We start from the raw sequence: 24,134 nt of genomic DNA, 5'->3' as shown, positions 1-24,134 counted from the left end.
TGTTAACCAAGCAAGAGAAAACATCTTTACTTTCCACTTTTATTTATTCACTACGAATGAGGATATTAAAAAAAACACAAAAAACAAACAAAACTTAAAGCACTTTGAGAAATAATCTTTTTTAAGTAGAGCTTTACTGGAGTGTTAACTGCTTCACAATACTGTTAGTTTCTGTTGTACAACAAAGTGAATCAGCCATATGCATACATATACCCCCATATCCCCTCCCTCTCGAGCCTCTCTCCCAATCCCACCTCTCCAGGTCATCTCAAGGCACCGAGCTGATCACCCTGTGCTATGCTGCTGCTTCCCACTAGCTAACTATTTTACGTTCGGTAGTGTATATATGTCGATGCTACTCTCACTTCACCCCAGCTTCCCCCTCTCCCCACTCCATGTCAAGTCCATTCTCTATGTCTATGTCTTTATTCCTGCCCTGCCACTAGGTTCATCGGTTCCTTTTTTTTTTTTAAGATTCCATATATGTATGTGTTAGCATACGGTATTCGTTTTTCTCTTTCTGTCTCACTTCACTCTGTATGACAGACTCTAGGTTCATCCAACTCACTACAAATAACTCAATTTCGTTTCTTCTTATGGTTGAGTTACACTCCACTGTATATATGTGCCACATCTTCTTTATTCATTCATCTGTCGATGGACATTTAGATTGGTTCCATGTCCTGGCTATTGTAAATAGTGCTGCAATGAATATTGTGGTACATGACTCTCTTTGAATTATGGTTTTATTAGGGTATATGCCAGTAGTGGGACTGCTGGGTCATATGGTAGTTCTAATTTTAGTTTAAGGAACCTTCATACTGTTCTCCAAAGTGGATGTATCAATTTACATTCCCACCAACAGTGCAGGAGAGTTCCCTTTTCACCACACCCTTTCCAGCATTTATTGTTTCTAGATTTTTTGATAACGGCCATTCTGACCCGCGTGAGGTGATACCTCATTGTAGTTTTGATTTGCATTTCTCTAATAATTAGTGATGTTGAGCATCTTTTCATGTGCCTCTTGGCCATCTGTATGTCTTCTTTGGTGAAACGTCTATTTACGTCTTCTGCCCATTTTTTAATTGAATTGTTTGTTTTTTTGATATTGAGCTCCATGAGCTGTTTGTATATTTTGGAGATTAATCCTTTGTCCATTGTTTCATTTGCAAATATTTTCTCCCATTCTGAGGGCTGTCTTTTCATCTTGTTTACGGTTTCCTTTGCTGTGCAAAAGCTTTTAAGTTTACTTAGGTCCCATTTGTTTATTTTTATTTCCATTTCTCTAGGAGGTGGGTCAAAAAGGATCTTGCTGTGATTTATGTCATAGAGTGTTCTGCCTATGTTTTCCTGTAAGAGTTTGATAGTGTCTGGCCTTACACTTAGGTCTTTAATCCATTTTGAGTTTATTTTTGTGTATGGTGTTAGGGAGTGTTCTAATTTCATTCTTTTACATGTAGCTGTCCAGTTTTCCCAGCACCACTTATTGAAGAGGCTGTCTTTTCTCCCTTGTATGTTCTTGCCTCCTTTGTCAAAAATTAGGTGACCATGTGTGCGTGGGTTTGTCTCTGGGCTTTCTATCCTGTACCGTTGATCTATATTTTTGTTTTCGTGCCAGTACCATACTGTCTTGATTACTGTAGCTTTGTAGTATAATTTGAAGTCAGGGAGCCTGATTCCTCCAGCTCTGTTTTTCTTTCTCAAGATTGCTTTGGTTATTCGGGGTCTTCCATGCTTCCTTACAAACTGCAAAATTTTTTGTTCTAATTCTGTGAAGAATGTCATTGGTACTCTGACAGGGATTGCACTGAATCTGTAGATTGCTTTGGGTAGTACAGTCATTTTCACACTATTGATTCTTCCAATCCAAGAACATGATGTATTTCTCCATCTGTTTATGTCTCTGATTTCTTTCATTAGTGTTCTATAGTTTTCTGAGTACAAGTCTTTCACCTCCTTAGGTAGGTTTATTCCTAGGTATTTTATTCTTTTTGTTGCGATGTTAAATGGGATTGTTTCCTTAATTTCTCTCTCTGATCTTCTGTTGTTAGTGTATAGGAATGCCAGAGATTTCTGTGCATTAATTTTGTATCCTGCAACCTTACCAAATCCACTGATTAGTTCTAGTAGTTTTCTGGTGGCATCTTTAGGATTTTCTATGTAGAGTAGAAAATTATGTCACGCCATCTGCAAACAGTGACAGTTTTACTTCTTCTTTTCCAATTTGGATTCCTTTTCTTTTTCTTCTCTGATTGTCGTGGCTAGGACTTCCAAAACTATGTTGAGTGGCAAAAGTGGACATCCTTGTCTTGTTCCTGATCTTAGTGGAAATGCTTTCAGTTTTTCACCATTGAGTATGATGTTTGCTGTGGGTTTGTCATATATGGCCTTTACTACGTTGAAGAAGGTTCCCTCTATGCCCATTTTTCTGGAGAGTTTTTATCATAAATGGGTGTTGAATTTTGTCAAAAGCTTTTTCTGCAGCTATTGAGATGATCATATGGTTTTTATTCCTTAATTTGTTAATATAGTGTATCACACATCGATTGATTTGCGTATACTTAAGAATCCTTGCATCCCTGGGATAAATGCCATTTGATCATGGTGTATGATCCTTTTAATATGTTGTTGGATTCTGTTTGTTAGTATTTTGTTCAAGATTTTTGCATCTATGTTCATCAGTGATATTGGTCTGTAATTTTCTTCTTTTGTGATATCTTTGTCTGGTTTTGGTATCAGGGTGATGGTGAATTTGGGAGTGTTCCTCCCTCTGCAATTTTTTGAAGAGTTTGAGAAGGATCGGCGTTAGCTCTTCTCTAAATGATAGAATTCGCCTACTATGACTTTTAAAAAACTACCATTTGGCTAGAAAATTTATCTATGATAAGATAAAGAACCACTCCACCTTGGATGCCAAATTACCACCCCTGCCCTTTCTTCACTACGAGGATATTAAAAAAACAAAATGAAACAAAAAACTTAAAGCATTCTGAGAAATAATCTTTTTCAAAACTTCTACATGTATATTACCTGACTTTTCATCCTCATCAGTATATAATTCTTAATTTTCCCATAAGGCTCAGCAAGCTTGAGGACAGCACTGTCAGAATAGCCAGAATGAGGTAAATTGCTGAGATGTATCACACGTCCAAGCTCTTGTTTTTGATCAAACTTCTGGTCTGGTTTCCCTTCAGGTTTCTTTAATTTAATAAATGGGAAAAAAAAGGAGGGAGGGGGAGTCAAATGTTGGTAGGTATGCCGTAATTATTAGTTAATAGTTAAGATTATCCTAGATATTAGCAACAATTTAAAATAGCTGTAAGTTTGTAAATATTAAAATGATGTATCAAATGGCTGGTAATACAAATCTGGAAAAACAGATATTACCTTTATTCTTTTATACTTCTGGGATAAATGAACTCTCACTGGCTTGCCAAATACTAATGCTGGTGTGGTTGTATAATAATCCACTGCAGCCTGAGCATCTTCTGTGGTTGCCATTTCAATAAATGCCTAAAATGGCAAAAAAAAATTATTTCCCAAAACCAACCAAATTCCACAATGCCCAAAGTCTTTCCAAAAATATTTAATCATTAATTAGAGAGCATTTCCAAGAATCTAAAAGCAAAACAAGAAACCCAGCATTGCTAATTTGCTATTTATTAACGGTCACCTCAGATTTTATTACCATCATGATACTAAAACTATCATTTATTATGCCTACTGAACCTGAAATAATTTGGTGCCACTTGGGTAAAAGTTTGAAATGGTTTTCCAAATAATTATTCTTATATAGCCCTTATAGTAGCAGCAGTATAATAATGACAATGTTACTGCTTAAGAATCACAATTTATAAAGTTACTAATAATCCATTAGTACTAGAATTTACTACTGATTAGTTCAACTATTGGCCCTTTGCTCTATATTACATTCCATATTGATGATTTAAGCTTACATTCTTTTTCTAATACAAAATTATGTAATCCCCTTTGGAAATATTTTAGTGATGAATAAATACTACACTTAACTCATACCTCATTAATTTTATTTAGAATCAGATGATTTGAAATAACTCCAAATGGTTCCACCAGCTGTAATAGTTGATATCTCAAGTTTTTCCCTCGCTGGAAATCCATGATGTGAACAACTCGGCTAGTTTCCTATCCATTAGGAAAAAATCAAGTTAGTAAACAAGTCTCTTTAGAAGCAATACGAAACAGGTTATGTATTATATTAAAACTTTTATAATCTACAGTCAACTGGAAAAAACTAAATATTTAAAATATGTCACTGGGGCAAATCTCAAAAGTTTCAGAAAACAGTACCTGCACTGATATTTAAATTGACTACTGTGTACATAATTAGATAGCAAAGTTCTTAACTTTGAATCAAGGTGAGATCTGTAGACTATGGACATATGAAAACAAAGTTTTAACTCTTATCAAAGTCATATATAAAAGCCTGATGATTTTCAAACTAAAGCAATCTTCCTATAATAAAGACTATGACACAAATTCAATTAGCAAGGATTCAAGTCAAATCACATTCCCCCGAACAGCTAAAACAGCAAAAGCAAGAGCTTTATTACTGACCACTCTGCCCTTTTGCATGTGTCTTGGTCCTTGCAGGTTTCCATTTCCAGCACCTTTATAGGGAAAAAGTGTATTTTTCAGTCTTGTAATAAATATACTTGCGCTACCAGGCTATTTTAATTGAAAAACAGACATCTTTCAAACACAAATGAAGGATATTACAAATATCATATGAGTACCACATGTCTTCTCATGCAATGTTATTTCTGAGTTACAGTTCAATGACACTTCTTTTGCCTAACATCACTGCATTTAATTTTTATGATAAAAGCTCTTAGGGAAAGGTAACATGAATTTTATAATCACCCAGATTTCCTCTTGGTCCAACTGCTGGTCCCCCAAGATGAAATGAGGGAGGCGGAGGTCCCAGAATTCCTGGTGCTGGGTTTGTAGATTGCTGCAACATGAATGGATCACCCCTAGTATAATGTGAAAACATAAAATACAAAGCATGATAAAGTCCATCAGAAAGAACTAAAATTTACTGCTAAAACATTTGTATGACTATGATTCCAATCTTTGGGGGCATTTATGTATGAAGTAACTAGGGAAAAATCTATAACAATAAAATAAAAATTACTATATAAAAGATAGTTTCTAGAAATTCTTTCACCCACAGTGACTTCTATTTTTACCAAACTCTCATATTCAATAAAGAAATTATGAAAATACTGTTTATGAAATGTTGAAAAATTTAACCTGAATTCCTTACATTGATCTCCTTTACAAACAATAGCTTAAAAAATTTAACTTACATTGTGTGTCCTGTATCATTGTCAGGATTCCATTCTGGGTAGCTTTAAAAAGACCAGAAAATTAACTTTAAAATAAAACTGTCCTATTCACAAAGTAGCCTCACTTGGCCTTTAAAATAGAAATTATTCATTAGTAAAGTTATACAGAGTCTAAGTGTTAGAAATATTACAGTTTAAAAACATGACATGTTGATATTTCCAAAGGAAAATTTCAGAATTTCAAATTAATCCAAATGAAGGAGAATATACTTGTTCTGTATTGCCTGAAAATGTAGGCAATGTATGTTGCAATTAAAATACTCCTATATTTGGTTTTTTTTTGGCCATGCCACATGGCTTGTATCCCCAATCAGGGACTAAACCCGGGCCCTTGGCAGTGAAAGTGTGTGTAGTCCTAACCACTGGGCCGCTAGAGAATGCCCTATATTTGTTAATTCACAAAGAAGAAAAGTGCTCCATGAGGGACTGGAAATGTTGGGTTATATAGGGAAACAAAGACTGACCACAGATTTTCTTTCTCCAATATTAAATACCAAGAGCAGAGCTGAGTTGTGTCACTAGACAGAAAGGACAGCCCCAACAGAGCATAGCATACGTGAAAATGGCCACTCCAGTGAACAATGGGTATCATGTGCTATTTAGGCAGGGAGATTCTTTAGGAATTCAAATTCATTCTAGCAACTTAAACTCAGAATCAAAAGTATCTCAAAAGCAAGAAATACATCCTGAAGGGTTTTGCTTGAAAACTAACTTTTAACTTCTAGTAATTTCCCCCCTTTCCACGTCTTCTGTATTCTTAGAGCACGTATTACTGTTACTGCAAATGCTCTCATGAACCTGTTCTATGTATCAAAGGCTATCTTTAAGTCTATTAATTCTTTCAATTTGTATAAAAAGAACCAACATTTATTAACCCTACAAATATTAAATAACAAAGTACCACTACCACTGCATCTAACATCCCATATACAATTCCAGATCTAAACATTTTGTTTGTAATTGGCATTGCCTGGACAGTATCAACTATGCAGTAAAAACAATGTGGATATTACAAGTAAACGGTGAACTCCCCAAAGCAATCAATGGGTGTTTCTGATTCATGATAAGGATGCTTTAAAGGTATTTCAAACTCCTACATTTCAAGAAGAAGCTGGCATCGACGACTGTGACTTGCTCCATTGATATGTTGACTCCACTCCTGTAGCAAAGTAAATTAGTAGAATTAACAAAAATAAAACTAAGGTATTTTCATTTGAACCATTCAAACTCTAGAATGTTAATCTATATGTAGTATCATAAGCAGAATAAACACCTGCCCATTCACTAATCACACTGAATTAATTTAAAACCATTTCTCTGAATCCTTGTAGCTTGATCCTGCCCTCAAATACGCCATGCACATTCTTGGAAAAACTGGATAACTTGGTTAATATACTAACAGACCTGACAGGGAAAAGATATAGAGTTAATAAAGATCAAGAGTAGTAACTGACCTTGAGATCAGTAGGCATATTAATTTCTGTGGACGAAACTGAATTTTTATTTACGTATCATTAGAATTGCTTTTATAGAACTCTAAATATGATAAAATATCCATGCTTATATCACTTTAGAAAATATATACTATAAATGTGAATAATTAGTTAAAAACAGTATCTTTAATTTCATCCAGCCTTTGAGGTATGTTGCAAGTGTACTAAAGCCATAAAAAGCTAAGTTGATTCAACAGGAGTGACTTTTCTAGAAAATGCTCCCATTTATCAAAAAACTAAGCTCCCATTATATTTCCCAAAAACAGAGAAGCAAATTTTAGGAGTGTCCATTTCTAAATTTTAGGGACGAAAACATTTTATTTCTTCAGTATTTGCTCCTGTGTGATTATTTTAAATTTGAAGGGATTATTTTTTTTCCTATTTTATGCAAATAAACTTTCTTTTCTTTTGTTAAAAATCCACATGTAAATGATTAACATAAGAAAGAGTTAGGAAAAGTAGGCTTTGCAGCCAGACTGCCTACATTCAATTCCCAAGGTGCCACTTACTAAATGTGAATCCTTCGTATAAGTTATTTAAATTCACTGTGATTCAATATTCTCCTAGAATTTTGTGAAAAGGAATGAATTAATAAAGGTAACCTGTTTATCGGAACATTGCCAGGCACATAGGAAGTGCTAATAATAAAAAAATTTTTCATTAAAAAGAAAAAAAAGCAACTATTATTACATTGCTTATAAAGAAAGCTATCGTGTTTTACACTTCCCGCTTTACAAGTATTATTGTTTCACAAATCCCCACAAAATAAGGCAACTTTTCCAACACCCACACTACCTACCTAATACATTATATTTGGAATATAAAACATGGTCAGGCAATGTTTTAAAAAGGGAGTCTCACTTAGAGCTGAACTAAAGTAAGGAACCAAATTACAAGAGACACCATTCTGAAACTTTAGAAAAAGTTATTTTATAAATGGGATCTAATTTTTAAAAACTAACTTACGTTTTGAGAGTTTACACACATTTCTATGCCCTACTAAAAATTAACTAAAACTCTGGAAGAGGTAAAATGGAACACATTCAAACAGAATGGTACTTCTAAGAACTTAGGGAACTATCTCTCAAAGCTGGATTGTCTTTTTAAAATAATGGCTAATAAGTAAGGAACTGGAAGAGATCTCTCCAGCTGGCTCTACAACCAGATATTTGGGATATAAAACATTTCTACTTGCAAAGCAACAGACCACTGACTTGTTGGAGGCCACTTTAAAAATGGCTGTAACCAAGAGGCGCCATAGGTAAAGTTCACAAAATTCAGAAGCGGGATTAAACAAATACATTAACTTAGAATTTTCTTAACGAAAAATATTCAGATTTAAAATACCCTTGAGAAGTAGTGTGTTGGGAGAGGAGCAAAAGTTACCCTATTAGGCATGCTTCTAATTAATAGGAGATGGAAAGGATATCTAGTTGACCGGAAGTTATTTATATCCAATCCCCCATGATCTTTAAAGGTTCAAACTTGTGAAAGTATGGCTGGTCTTACAAAGTACTAGAAGGAAAGCCAAGATCAAAGAATCAGTTATATACCTCCCAAACCCACCCATTACTAATCTACACTACCATACCTGATCTTTTACTGTTTGGTCTAAGGTGAGGATTAAAAGCCAAAAGGGTTTTTTAAAAAACCTATATCCTTGGATTCTACATGGAGGTAACTCTCACATCAGATTAATAAAGAAAAAGGATTCACTTTTTGAATTCAGAAGTTCTGCAGGAAAAACTACATTCACCTTGATGTCACTGAGATACCTAAATTATATAAAGAAAAGATAATTTGGAGAAGCACATGTGGAATGGCAGAATAAAGAATAACTTAAGGGCTTCTAGAATGCTGAAAGGAAAATATGAACTCAAGTGACAAGACAGTGAAAGGGCTGTAGTGGCCAGTTTTCTTTAAATGAAAGGAATTTTGAGGCAAGTTTGAGGCTGTGTAGAAGAGCAACTTGATGTTCTACAATGACCTAGAAAGAAATAAAAGCAACACCATCACTGAAAGTTACTTAAAATATCAAAAATAATGATGACAAATTAGATGTTTTGCACCTAAAAGTTTCTTATTTCATAGTAAGAAGAAGTTTTGATCATGTAGGCTATTTAACGTTACCACTAAGTGAAAAGAACAGATTTTCCAAGTTATGCAGCAATACCAGAGAGCAGGATTAAATGTTAAAAAAATTTTCATTATCTACTTTCTCTAAACTCATTGATTCTACATCAGCTATAAATTAAAAAGATCCCTAATAAAAGTGAGTATTAATTTTTTCCATAAAGAAGATATCCAGAAAACATTAGCCATGTTAAGGAAACTAAAATACATTAAGAGAATCCAGGTGCTAAAACTTCTTACAATTGGTACAATTTACAAATACCATAAATTTTGTAAATCAAACAATCAAAGGGCCTCTAAAGTAATTCTTAACTGTTTCTAAATTTGTGATAAAATACCCAAACTAGCTAGGGTACATGCATTTTTACAGGTTAAAAGTACCTCTTGCACTAGGTAAGGTGTCTTCTTACTCTTGAATTCAAAGTTTCAAATATTCAAAAATATTCTTTTGTCAATTTAGGTCCGTTACTATCATTATTTAGTAATATAACTGTTAAGGAACTAGAAGGTAGCAACATTTGGAGAGAAAAGTATAATCATATATAAAAATAGAAACTTTTTTCTGATTAAAGTCCTTCTTGGTTTTCTTTTGTGTTCCTTTACTGAACTGTTTTCCCATGTGTAAGCAGCAAGGTTAAATTACCGCTCAAAGTCAGGAAAAGGAGACTTCCAACAACAGCTTTTGATTTATGATGACTCCAGTAGCAAAGATTTTAAGTCCCTTACAATCACTTTTATTTGAGACACTGTAACTAGCTATCTTCCTTGGAGTTTAGAGAACCTATCTGAGAATATTTCTCATATTGCCATTTCTGCGAACAGGCAAGAAGTAACAGAAAATATTTTGAGTCACCAGAGCTTAATGGACCTTTTCTTTGAATCAATTCATACCAGACCTAAAACTTGAAGTTTGGTACTGAGGAATACATACATATATTTAGCTAGGAATTATTCTTAAAGATATTTTTCAAAATACTCTGTAAATTCAAATAATATAAGAAGTCTCTTCTTTTAGTTATCTGAGACAAAAATATTGAGATCCAAACACAGAAAAGGGATTGATTGGTAATACTTTTAAAAAGATTAAAAACAAAATCTCTAATGACCTATATGATATACTTTGCTCAAAAATCAACTCAATTAAAAATGCATTTAAAAAGGATAGATATGAAAAGAAAATGACCCTTCCAAATGTTACTGTGAAGAAAAAACCCTGTGACAGTAACCATCAAATCAGTTTCATGGCAGCAACATGTTCCAGTTAAGTACAGCACATCAGGAAAAATGGATGGTCAGATTACAGATCAAGCTAGTGGAGTGCTATAATGTTGACTTTAAGTCAACTGCACTGTATTTTGGGGGGGAAAAAAAACAGTGCGAATGATTAGCATTGAAAACGTTGAAAGAGAAAGGACAATATATTTAAAAGGACATTTTGAAAAAGTTCCCATTTTGCCAGATGTGATAATTAAAGCAAAGGAGAATTAGATTTTTTTTTTCCTCAAATGACTATACTAGAAGTCTAAGCCTAAGTCAGAAAAAGAACATGCTTATGAGGAACACAGAGCAGGATACTGCAGTAGTTGATTTTCCCAAGTCTCTAAAGGGATAGATGCAATATGGGATAATAAAAAGTGAGTTTTGAAGTATGTTTAAGAAAGTTGTGGAAAAGGAGAAAAAAAATGATGAAAAAATTTCAGTTATAGCATGAGAGTTTGTGTTAAAGGGAAATTAAAAAAGGAAGAATGAACTAATCTAAAATATGAAATATACTGAAACAAACACCAGGGCTCTACATTAACTCTTTCCCTGTAGCCACAGATAAGGAAAAAAAGAGAATTGTTCAAGAATACATCTTTACTACATACGAATCAGTAATTAAGACAGATGGAGAGCTGATTATCTAGCATCCTGAATGGCAGAGCACATTGACTGCAAAAAAAAAAAAAAAATACTTAAAACAATTCAACAAAGCAGACAAAAAACCTGCTTAAATATACGATTAAGAAGAACATATTGATGCCAAAAACCAACAAGATAATCCCAGTGGATGACAGCTTTGTGGCCAGAAGTAATCTAGGCAGATTGTATTAATGTAAAGCCCTGGTTTAAAATGCTCAAAAACAATTACCTTCGAAATAAAGTAAGTGTTCTCAAAAGTATAAAAATTCTTGATCAACTCAATGTCACCAGACTACAGAATTAGAGTAAAAGATATAGGTAAATACAGAATAGGCACTACAACGTAAAAGAAATTAGAAGTATCTGTTGCATTAACTCACCTTATTAGAATGAACTGGCAAATCACATATAGAGCACAGATGGGGATAACCCTTCGGTAAGAGTCCATGGAAGTCTTCAATATTGCTACTTGGAGGAGCGCCCCTCTTTTTCTCAAAGAGAGATCTCTCTTGTAAGGGGCCAGGACCACGTCCCATTCTCTCATACTCACTGTCAAATTTATGATAGTTATGCGAGGTCTCACCAAAAAAAGAATCATCCCTACACCTTTCTCCATCTCTTAATCTGTCATCTTCATAATCCATTCTGTCATAATAACCAGATTCTTGAGAACGACTTCCATGGTCATAATCAAGCACTGGGTTGAGACTAGGACCACGATCATCAAAACTATCTCTTCTAAAGTGCCTCTTTTCTTCCCAATCGTCCCTAGGTACTCTGTATGGTGGCTCCCGTGTAGCAGATCTGCCATCTCTACCATAACTCAATGTAGGGCCTTCTTCAGTTCTCCTTCTTTTAAGCTGTAGAAGGATTTGGGGCAAGTTCTCAGGAGTAATCTTGTCCTCTGGATAACGACTCAGTTCATCTAAGTCTCTAGCAGACAGACCAAAGCTGGCCAAAATGTTACTGGCCTGGTCTGCATCTCCACGGTGTTGAGAAGACAAAGGGAGTGGACCTCTACTTCCAATGTTAAATATAGACTGCAAATTATGGGAAGAAGTACTAGCAGAAGACAGTGCACTATGAGCTCCTTGTTGATTCAATGAAGAACTCATTCCAAGATTCATTAAACTAGCAAGGCGTGCAGTACCCTGGTTCATCCTTCCAAGAGATGCTGGCATACTTAAAGACTGGGTAGCAGCAGCAAGAAGGCCTATTCCTGCTGCAGACAGGTCACGCCCATGACCCTGCGAGTCCCTACCGAGAGATGACTGCTGGAATGACTTGGACATTGTAGAACTATCTCTTGTCTAGTTTATAGATTAAAAAAAATTTTTTTAGAAGATGGCCAAAAAGAAAGCTCAAACTAGAAAACTAGGTTAACTTTGCTTCAAAAAATGGTAACGCCAAGAAAAAGGATCAATAAGGACTGTAGAATCTTCTTCAAGCTGAGAACCAGCAGACAACTCTGTAGAAAAATAAGCAATTTTAGTCATAAATCCCTTTAAGTAGATGCCGTTTTTTTAGAAAAAAAACTTATGCATCATGTTGATTAAAAAAAAAAACATTTAAGATCTCAAACTTACAAAGAATTACATAACTTAAACAGATTTCAGATGTATGCAGAGCCTGCATATAGATATTTAAAAAGTAGTCTTTCATGATAAAGTTTAACTATTAAAGGGAATTTCATACTGAATTTAAAAACATTTCAATTGAAGGGTTAGATGTCTGGATACATCAAAATTTCAATAAAAATATATAGATGGGTCTCTTCTTTTAGAAGAATAAAAATACACCCTATAGTATGATGCTTAAGTTCCAGAAGACTAAAAACAAAAAATCAAGGTCAGCAAGTCAAAGATGAATCAGTTGTATTCTGTTTTAGAAAATGAGACCTATTAACACTATCAGAAAGAACCAAGTAAAACCACAAGTAAACGAAGCTTAGGTGTCAAGTACCTAGTATAAGATCTAAGATCAAACACAATAGCTGAGACCTTTATGCAGCAAAATCAAATTGAGGTAAAGACAGATGTGAAGAAAAATAAGGGACTTCCTACAGTTTAAGGATTTCTGCACAAATTTAAGCCAAATAATTAACTGCCTTCTTACTGTCCATCCTATATCAGGCAGTTGCTTATTTCATCTCTAATCTTAAAAGGTAAGGAGAACTAAATATGCGCAGTACAGAAATAGGAGACCTCCCAAGAAAAAACCCAGGTACAGGAAGTATAGGTGATTTAAAGAAGTGAAACTCCCCAAGGTAGCAGCCATCGACATTCACTTAATGCTCAAGGCCACAGCACCCCTAGAGCTCAAAACAGGTGAAAATGAAAATGAGATCTTGCTTACACAGATTTCTATAAACACAGATTCTTTCACAAGAATAGCCCAATCACCTGGAAAATTTAAATTCTGAATGCGATCCTCCAAGATGTGTTTCCTCCAAGACGTGAAAATAATGAAATTATTTTCATTTTCTTTCTTAAATTGTTATTTTACCTCAGAAATTGTTACATAAGAATTTGGAAAGCATTTGTGTGAGCTCATAAAGTATCAGTTAAATGATATACACAATAAATGTCCTTGATGAAACAATTTTATAATCACAATTACATACAGAGGTTGATAAGTCTTAAATTGTTTGCTACATAATTCTACTAGAAGGCATTGCTCAGTTAACTTTAATACATTTCATCACCCATAACCCTAAGTACTGTTAGTTTAAAATATTAAACTTTATTAATGCAAAAACCAGGCAATATTCAATAGTTACAAGTCTATTATGGGACCAATTCCACCAATGACAGATTAAAGTAAGGAAACACTGGATGAAAACAGTGGTAGAAGAAGTATAAAAAAAAGTTGCAGGCAAGACTTAAGTTAGATTTTACAAAAAGATGTAACAAAGTTAAAAAGACATAGAAATGCTATCAGAGGTGACTGGAAGTACAGAAGATGTTTTTGCACACCAAGAAAGACGAATTTGAGAAAAGACACTAAAGAAACTAGTTCTAGATGAGATCCATTATGTAAACTACTTAGGCCTTAAGATTAATAAAGACAAGAGTTAAGTGTACATCATTGGATGAAGGTTTCTTTGATATGACTTTTAAATGCCATACAGAATGCCGGTTGAAATATTGTGTAAACATTGGTAGGACCCTCTAAGTTTTCATGTATACTTTGTTAAAAAAAAGAAAAAAATCAATACCATTAAGAGGGTTTTTCGAAATCAAAAATTTAAAGTATCGAGGTTACTATTAATTGCAGCTTTGCCCTTCATTTGAGAGCCAAAGCTTTGTACTTTGAAAAGCCAGTCTTTTGAAAGAACTATTCTTTACCTTAGGGAAATTATACTGCGGCATTATGATCATATGTAATTTTTTAAAATTGATCATATTTTAAGGGAAATAAATGATCGTTGCATTACAGAATTATTTTTCTTTGTAGCATATATGAAAATGGCGGATCTGCAAAAAGGAAAGGTTAAGAGAAGTAAAGGTAAAAGGTGATAACCTTAAGACAAACAGAAAATGGATGTCAGAAAAACTAAGAAAAAGGGCAAGACAAACCATGTAAATCCCATGACAACTTGTAATTGTTAAGACTAACAATATTTTTGTGACTCAGAGTTTCAACTTAAAATGCAGTCCCACACAATGAGAGTAGCATTACTGAAAAAGAACTTAAGTCAGACTTCTGATTGAAACAAAGTTTTTAAAATCTTTTATTAGAACAAAGAAATTAAGAGAAATCAGACAAGACGGCACTGGTGCAAGAACATTTATAAAAAGTTCATTTAGATCTTTGGTCAATGGTGAACGTAAGACGAACAAGTCACTTTAAAAGGCTCCTTTAAGCAAGACCTACTGCCTATGAAAGTTAGCACAATACTGAGAGGTTTACTAAGTTACCAAGATGTTTTAAAAAGATTAGCTTCTTTTACTGTATTTTTTTCCCATCATTATATAAAATTGCCTTTTCATAGAGATTAATAAAGCTTGAAAATACTTCGAGATAACTAACCTAGAATGTAATATCAAAATCTAACTTACCCACTTAAATTCTTTATACAATAAATTCTAAATGCCCATTAATGCAAAATCTTTCACTTCCAAAAGAGAAAGTACCTCCACACCACCCCCAACCAGAAAACATCAGAAAAAGAATGACTAATTAGGCTTGCTTTACAAATGCCATTTAACTATAATCTGATATTCAAATTCTCAATGAACAGATTTAAAGCTCATTTTAATACACAATTCTAAATTATTAACTTGGAACTTAAACCTAGTTCATGATATAAGTGCTACTAAAGATGTTAGCTTCACCTTCAACAGCTGAACAAGTATCTGTATGTATGGTTAAGAAATAAGCTTCAGTTAATCATATTCAACCTCCACATTCCATGAATACTACTATCTGATACGCTTTATTGGATTTATTTTTTTCAACAATTAAAAAAAATGGAAAACTAAAATATTTCAGAAAACAAATGAAAGCTTAACACATCCAGAAAGTTCATGGAGAAAACAAATAGTTGTTCCATATTTCGATTTCCTTTGTAAAATAAAGATTACCTATTAGTCCTATTACATATTCATTCTTTCAGAGGATTATTTAGCAGGAAGTGAAATGACCATAAGCAGACTTTACTTCTTTAAAAGACATTATAGAAAAAAATCTTCAGCTTCTAAATTTAAAAATGCTATGTTTTAAAGATATCTAATACCATCATATGGATCTTTGACTATGTTTACAATTGTGTGAAATAATCACTTCTTAAAAACAACTAATTTTAAGATGGTATAATCATAAAGCCTTGTAGAGATGCTCAGGAAAGAAATAACCACTTATAATAACCCTTTAATCTCATATAAAAATTCATAATAACCCTTTAATCTCACATAAAAATTTAACAAACAGCTAAAAAACAATAGTTTCTTACAGTATTTTCCCCATCTGAATTAAGAACACAAAAGGCTGTAAGAAATTTTCAGATTTTCCAAGTTCTATCAAGGTCAAACACCCTTGTGATTTAACTTATTCATGCGAAAATATGCCAAATACTCGTAGCAACCAACAATACCAATACAGTAAGAATGTCCTAACCATTTCACCAACAGATGGCAGGGATAGTTCACTATTAGTAATTTAAAGCATTGACTACTCTGCTCAGAACTTTTAAAGCAAGCAACTGACTCATTTCCAATTAAAATACAGGGTTAGGTTAATTATTCCTTAAAGTTTCTCATTTATTAAATTTATAATGGCTTTATAAATAACTTATCAACATAGTTTCCATTTTAGAGTGTTAAGTAAATTTTCATTTTCACATTAGCTTATGTCACTATATGTTTTCCCAATATATGTTTACAACTTGTATTTCATTTAACGGTTTGATTTTTTAAAAAGATTGTTATCTGAGGAACTATTCAATTTTATATACTGAGCTTGAGCCACTTTAAAAACTTATATTTTAGTCTGTGTTCTTCAGTGCCATAATCTCATTTCAGTATGGCATGCCTTTAAGTGACTTAAGTTTTTAAAAAAACTAATTAATTTAAATAGTAAACCCCCTAGGAAATACTGTCCCAGATTCTTTTTTTAATTGAAGTATAGTTGATTTATAATACTATATTAGTTTCAGGTGTACAGCATAGTGATTCAGTATTTTTGCATATTATACTCCACTGTAAGTTATTACAAGATAACAGCTATTATTCCTTGTGCTATACCGTATATCCTTGTTGCTTACCCAGCTCTATTAATTTCAGTTTTGTATAAAGCAATATGTACCTCAGCGCACAATAAAGATAAAACCATATAAAGTGTCGTGCCCAGGAAGACTGAAAAACAAGTATTATTTTTAAATGCTTTAAGACTGTTGGTGTTAATCCAATCACAGACCTGGATTCAACTTCTAGCCCACTTCTTGATCCTTAGGCTAACACAGTACCTTCATCTGCTAAAATAGAAATCTTCACGGTAATCCACAGAAAGGATTCCTATTATTCAGACTTGGAACATTTTTCTTCTTCCTAGGTTTAAATTTTTTTCCTAGTGACTTTATCAACTAGACATTAAACATTTTCAGATTAAGCAATAGAGAAAACTAATGAAGTAAATTCATACTACAGGAAAGAAAATTATTCCATTTAACAGGCAATTTTGACTCTTGATTTGACCTAAGACACTAACTTGGCTAACTCTCCTCTCTACTTCAAAGCAAAATTTGTGGTTTTTCTCAAGGCACCATTCTGCACTCTTAAGATGTTCCCCCTCCACTCACAACTTTATGATCTACTGCTCTTGGTTTCCACAAACATTTGTACAACTCTCTGATTTGATATAAACTGAGATTTTTAGAGCCCAAATGCCTGGATTTGAATCCCAGTTCTACTACAAAATAGCTGTGTGACCTTGGGCAAATTACTTAACATCTCTGTGTTTGTTCCCTGGTATGTAAAATGGGAATAAAAATAACACCCATTTCATAAGACTTGGTACATGGTAAGCACCATAGTGATCATCTACTTTATGCAATCTGATCCTCACAACCAATGAGAAACTAGAAGTAAAAGGACTGGCCCAGAGACATAAACACCTTTCACTTTCACTGCACTATTTCATATATCAACTATACTATCATGTCTCATCCCTTTCTATTTGAAGTCAGATTTAAAATCTGAACTTTGTTCCTGAACCAGAAGTCTGCTTTAAAAGACCAGATTTAAAGACTGGCAGTAACCTAGACAAGTAAGACTGAAGAAGAGAAGTGGATTCTAGTGAAAGTAAACAAATTAAACCTCTTCCTTCTTCATTCCATTTCCAATCTACCTTTAAATTACCTTCTCATCCTTCAGAAATGCAGTCCATAACTCTCTATCTCCTCTGCCATAACCTTACTGGAGATACTCTGTCCTCTTGCCTTCCAGATGGCATCCAGTGTATTGGATCCAGGTTCACAGGTTTCAATATAAGCCTCCTAAAATATCACTCATTATTTTACTCTCTTCAAAAATATACTACTCGCGCCACGGAGCAACTAAGCCCGCAAGCGACAACTACTGAGCCTGCGCGCCTAGAGCCCGTGCTCCTCAACAAGAGAAGCCACAGCGAGAGAAGCCCAGGCACTGCAACAAAGAGTAGCCCCCAAAAGCCCACGCACAGCAACGAAGACCCAAAGCAGCCAATAAATAAATAATAAATAAACACACACACACAATTCTCTACTACTTACCACATGAAGTCCACACTCAAATACAATTATTAGCTGGAATGTGTCTCTCCGTTCTCCATTTAATACTAGTAATTCTCTTAAGGCCCAGCACCACCCCCTTTATATCACACATTATACAAACCAGTGTATATAAACACCAAGGTTCAGAAACAATGTTAACAAAACCTTAGATACCGTCTACCTACCAATTTCCAGTGATTCCTCCTCCCCTTCTGCAGTCTCTTAAGTCTTACCACTTAATAGACATATATCTTTTTTAAAAGTGTTAACTTTGCATTTCTGAATTTTATACAAATTGGCTTAAAATGTATGTATTGCTTACTTTTTAAAACTGATTTACACATGAATTACATCTACATTTTCACTGCAATATAGATACCATTATGGCACGTACACTTATCTGTTTTGCAGATGATGAACATTTAGACTGTTTCCAACTTCCTGTCATTACCAAGAACGCTGTTATGGATATTTCTCGGTCTCCTGATGCTTAAGTGTAAAGTTCCCTCGTCCATTCTGCTTTCCCAGAATATCACAGCCCACACAAGGAAACATAACTAAGCATTAAAATTGTTGTTGTTCCACGTCTTTCCACAGCTAGAAAAGATTTTTTTACTTTTTGATGTGAACCATTTTTAAAGTCTTTATTGAATTTGTTACAATATTGCTTCTGTTTTGGTTTTTTGGCCCCTGGCGGGGGGGGGGGGGGGGCGGGGCACGTGGGACCTTAGCTCCCCCACCAGGGATTGAAGCCGCACCCCCTGCATTGGAAGGCGAAGTCTTAACCACTGGACCGCCAGGGAAGTCCCAAGAATATTTTAAGTACAAAGGTTTGTATTTCTTTGCTATTACTGTTCCTTTCCCACCTACTGTGTGATTCAGGTGTTCAAACACTTGACTTTAAACTTTCACATATGGTATAAGCTCTTCTATCAGTGACTATAACAAAGGGAAATGTTTAATATCCTAGAAATTCCCACAGAGGAAAAAAAAAACACCATACACATCACCTTTAAAGACCAGAAAGTTGTCTATTTAACAATCTATGATACTACAAATCAAAGATCCTACTGAGACTCTAGTATCAACAGATTACTTTCCATATTTGCATTTACTGCTAACTATGACATCAACTACAGGCATTTCCCCCCTCTTAGCTCTTCTTATCCAGCAGCATATCCAACAGCAAGAGCTGGGAAGACCTATCATCCCACCCCCCCCCCCCCACCACGGGAACCCTCTTTGTTTTCCTACTAACCTGTTCTGACAGGTACCAACAACCACAGGCTATTGGTATTCTACAAAAGGAAGGCAGAGATTTGCTATTTAAAACAGTTTCCAGAAAAAAACCAAGTATTTTATATCAATTAGCCTTAAGCTTTGGAACAGTTTTAAAATCTTTAATAATTAAAAATTTTAAGTTAAAAAATTTTAATTAAAAAGAATTGTACATAAGCTTTCATTGCTACTTCATGTAAATTTTAATTTCAGCAACTCCTGAGCCTTTATACAGACATTAAGGCTTGACCTACAACTGGAAAATCACACAAAGGCTGCAACACATCAAAGGTACTGCATCTATTCAGACCTGCCACAGTAATAAATTATATTCAGGTGAGGAAAGATAGCACAGCATTTATCATATAAATTCTACTGTATTACAGTTTATATTTAAGCTTACAGTCAATATCATCTGCGGTAAGTCAAAAGCTAAAGTACTTTAAAGGCTACATATCCAAAGTCCTCTCAATCCACTGGCTTCTCTCTACTCTGCCTTTATCCACTAAACAGCTTTTCTACCTATAAACCTTTTAACAAGCATGTCACAACCCTTGATCCTAATGGTCCAATGAGAAGACCCACTACATACCTAGGAATTTTAAATTAAAGCAATTTCCTGGACAGTGTTAACCATGGAATAACCACATATATAAAAAATTGCAAAACTACACTGTCTACAACCCTTCCACCTCACCCACAATGAATTTAGTATAGTCCATCCCAAACCTTAAGTCAGGCAAGTATACTTAGAACCTGTTGCCACAGTGTGGTACAATTTTAATGCGATTCTAACTAAGAGAGGTATATAAAAACAAAGCACAGGCTTTTAATTAGAAGATCTGCTAAGAACACCACCTAACAGACCATTACCCAATTCTCTAGTTTTGATCATTTAAAAACAGCTAATGGCTGCAGTTCATATCATAATCTAATTATTAGTCCTAATAGTAATTTTACATAAGAATGTCTTCAGATTTCTGTTTGTACATACATAACAAGAGTATCTTACACAAGCACTTCTTTCTGTCACTTTTGAACACTCTGCACTTGATTTCAAGAAGCTGGCTCATTTCTATCTCAATTCCCCTCAAAAATACATGAGATTCTAAAAAAACAAAACATGAGATAGTCTTTTCAGCAGTTCTAGCATTTACAAAAAATGTTTCATTTTTCCTCATTACAAAAGTAAGTATAACGTCTTCTGGATATTTCAGAAAAAAAAAGAAGGAAATACAAATGACCCACAATGCCAACATCCAGAGCCAAAATTTTGGGTATATCTCTATTTTTATGCTTATTTATATGTTCCTTGAAACAACAACAACAAAAAATCATCAAATTCGGTATTAGTGGAGTTTTATTACACTTTCTTCCCAATGAGTACTATATTCCACTATAATTTCCCCATCACTACTCCCCTCTTAAAACACTTCTAAATAGCTGTATAGATTACCACTTGATGGCCACACTACAATTAGTAGATCTCCAAATGTTTTATCTTCTGGATTTTTAATATGCTTAATAACCAACATTAACATTTATGTACACCAATCTTCGACACATTATTCCCTTATTTACAGGATAACTTCCTGTAAGTATAGTTCTTCCATTTTTAAGCCTATTTATTATAACATGCAGAGCCTGAATCAAGTATCCAATCAAAATGCAAGCCTTCTAGAACACAGTGGCATCACTGCCATTGGTTAACTACATAACAACGACTTCCTTGGGGTTTAATTCTCTCGTCTATAACATTAGGAATTTGAACTACCTGTTATTTCTTAAATTATGTAAGACATTTTCTTTGCATTCTTCAGTTGTTAAAATTTGTTTAAATATCATTGACTTGTAATAATACTTGGCGTTTACACTTCCCTAAAAGCATTAGTAGAATTAGTATGTTTGAAGACTCCTTTAACATACACAATGTTTTAAGGTCAAGGGTGGTTAAATCCTTCTGAATTAATTAGCTCAAAATGCTACGTAAAAGCAACTCCACTTACACAAAGCTGAGAAGGGAGATGTGTAAAGATGATAATGTGAAAACTTCCTCTCTGGGTAAAGTATACGCTAACGTTATCAACATATCACGTAAAAGGAAGAAATGCCAATTTAAGGCACTTTCAACACAAACGCTTCGGGCTAACAATCTCTTTTCCAAGTCTTATTTACATAACCAACCAGAAGAACCTTCGTGTAGTACTTCAATCGTGTTTAATTTTAAGTTTAGTTAAGTATAAAAGTCACACAGCGTTTTTTGCAACAAAAATCTGTCCTCCCCGCCTTCTTGATTTCCACAACAATACTAACATGAAACAATTATGTCGAGACTCCGTAGGTGACTGAACCATTTAGTTTTTTAAAAGGAAATTTTATTTTGAACATGTATAAAAATAGCCTAAAATATAATTTTTGCCCGCAGAGTACAGCTGTTTAAATTTACCTGGGAGAAAACTGTTTTGTCGACTATCTAAAAATATTAAACCAAACTCTGTTCAACACGCAGAACGCAGCATCAATGCAAAATCTCATGACTACGACCTAGGAAATCGACTCGCACACTATTCCAGCGCGCCTGAAAGACTAGAATTTCGGAATCGCCATAACTGTTCTAGAAATATCTCGCTGGAAAACTGTAACTGATCCAATAAGCCTATGCCACAGAATGGGGCCACAGAGCAGGATAAACACCTGGAGATATTGCTCCGCCGTAAATGGGAAAAGTCCCTGTAGAACACAGAACATGGCACAGCGCCGGCAACGAAAAGAACAACGATGCCCCGACTACACCAGGGTACTCTAAACCCTTTGTCTGGAAACCGGAAGGTCCCCACACCACGCCATCCTCTCTAGAGAACCCTAGACTGATAGTATTTTAATAAAGAGGAAAAGGAATGTGAGATGTCTCTCTAAACAACAAATCTCCTGCCTCGCAGCGCACTGAAGAAGGCTTTATCCACGACGCAATACGAGAAACAAGCGTTAACGTTTCATTTTTCGGCCATTTTTACCCGATGGCGGGTGGGGGGGAATTGTTTCTGAGGTCCGGCTAAAATCGCGCGCGCCTGTGTGTGGGCAGGGGACAGGGGAGTCTTAGGGGGCGCTATGAAACGATGGGCGAAAGGAGCGAAGGCCGCGACACCAGAAAAAAAAACGCCGCTCAAACGGCTAGGCTTTTCAGAGTCTACGAAATCCTCCATTTTGGGTCACATTTTCAGGCGCAAAAGGGAAAAAAGCGCGAATATATCTGGGGCTGGCCCTATCTTAACTATCCTTCCCAAACGGCAGGCCCCCTGTGATAAGCCGGTCCCTCAGGCCTCGAGCGCTCCTCCCTTCCCCTCAGCGCTGCAGTCCGCGTGTAACGGGCTCGTCGTCCCGCCCCCGCCCACAGCAAGCCCAGGACGCAGGAAGCTCGGCCGATCGGCTGCCCTGTGCGCCCTCGACTCTCCCGCCGCACCCTGGGCCCTTGCCTGGCCGCGTGTCTCCCTCCGGGGCCGCTCACCTCCGCCGCACGAGAAGGCTGGTTGCGCCGCCACTGCGCTCCTAACATGGCGGCCGCCGATCAGGCGGCTCACATACGCAGCGCGGAGGGAGGCAGAGCGGGCGAGCGGGAGCGAGCAAGAAAGGCGCGCCGCCGGCTCCCCGCGGTCCCTGTCGCCGTCGCTGCCTCCTCCCGGCGGACGCAGAGAGCCCCCGGCCACCCCACCCCGATTCTTACCCGCTTCTCGCCTACCTTAAGGAGAGAGAGAGGGAAGAGGAGAGGTACCTCTCTCCAAGCGAGCGGGACGCTGAAGCTCCCACAATCCCCCGCAGCAACGGCGCTGTAAGAGGTGGCAGCAGCGGCTGCAGCCCAAGAACAAACCCACTCTCGCGAGAGCTCGCCCCCACCCACCTCGGTCCCTTTCTGCCCCTCCCCCTACTCAGCGCGCGCACGTCGCTCGCGCCCTCAGCGGCGGTCGTTGTTCTCTAATCCTGTAGCCCGCTTATGGCGGGAAATGGAGAGCCGTAGTTTACGTGTTCGAGTCCCATTCCCCACAAAGGATTTTTCTCGACTCCCCCCATACTGCTTGGTGCAAAACTTAAAAAGAGTATGCGTTAGAAGCGAGTCGCAGGAATCCCTGGCCTAGACCCAATTTCTGTCCTCTCTGGTATTCTCTGATAATTTGCTGAGGGGTCGTAGTTAGGGCCAGGAAGTGGGGACAGATACCATTTTAAGTGGTTTCTGATTTCAGTTACTTCATGCAGAGGGTCATTGAGGAGGAAGACAGCTATTGAAAAGACCGCCGCAGCCATTTGGTGAATTTGAACGTAGAACACTCTTCAAGTACCCCATGAGCAAAGGAGTATATAGCACATGTGGAAATCCTGAGAAATTGTATAGATAAGGCCGGAGGAAAGGGCCATTTCCCTGGGGTTTCAAGTTTAAACGCAGAGGGACAGGCAGTCAACTGACACCTGAGGTAAATTAGTGAATACAAGTCAGATTAATAGCCCTGAAAATTTTAAAATCTTGAGTATGCTAACTCAGAGTCGTGTCTTTGAAAAATCATTCTGGGTCCACTGTGAAGATAGTGGAGGGGGCAAAGATGGAGAAGAGCAGAGACCTGTAGAATGTTGAAGAGATCGTTTGGGACAAAAAGCAATCAGGTAGAGCTGAATGGCAAAAGAGACCAAGTGAGTAGAGGTAGG

General features: G+C 36.0%; 1 protein-coding gene across 7 annotated transcripts in view; it reads right to left on the bottom strand.

Moving 5' to 3' along the window:
* MATR3 (matrin 3) overlaps nt 1-23,302 on the bottom strand; it is a 31,914-nt gene extending 8,612 nt beyond the window's left edge. For 2 of the 7 annotated variants that reach the window (XM_059917202.1, XM_059917205.1), the window contains exons 1-10: nt 23,179-23,282; nt 11,296-12,383; nt 9,395-9,424; nt 6,485-6,546; nt 5,349-5,390; nt 4,900-5,012; nt 4,594-4,646; nt 4,036-4,161; nt 3,388-3,513; nt 3,031-3,198 (exon numbers count right to left, since the gene is read on the bottom strand). In XM_059917202.1, coding sequence (XP_059773185.1) covers nt 3,031-3,198; nt 3,388-3,513; nt 4,036-4,161; nt 4,594-4,646; nt 4,900-5,012; nt 5,349-5,390; nt 6,485-6,546; nt 9,395-9,424; nt 11,296-12,207 — 1,632 coding nt within the window. In that variant the 5' untranslated portion in view covers nt 12,208-12,383; nt 23,179-23,282. Of the gene's footprint in view, nt 1-3,030; nt 3,199-3,387; nt 3,514-4,035; nt 4,162-4,593; nt 4,647-4,899; nt 5,013-5,348; nt 5,391-6,484; nt 6,547-9,394; nt 9,425-11,295; nt 12,384-22,947; nt 23,126-23,178 lie in introns of those variants that run through there. The other 5 variants (XM_059917204.1, XM_059917206.1, XM_059917203.1 and 2 more) reach the window with 4 other exon arrangements.
* Between the last annotated feature and the right edge of the window lie 832 nt (nt 23,303-24,134).

Source organism: Balaenoptera ricei, chromosome 3 (assembly GCF_028023285.1).
Source record: "Balaenoptera ricei isolate mBalRic1 chromosome 3, mBalRic1.hap2, whole genome shotgun sequence".
Taxonomy (NCBI): Eukaryota; Metazoa; Chordata; class Mammalia; order Artiodactyla; family Balaenopteridae; genus Balaenoptera; species Balaenoptera ricei.
Note: the sequence above shows the minus strand (reverse complement) of the source record. Positions and strands in the feature narration are given on the sequence as shown.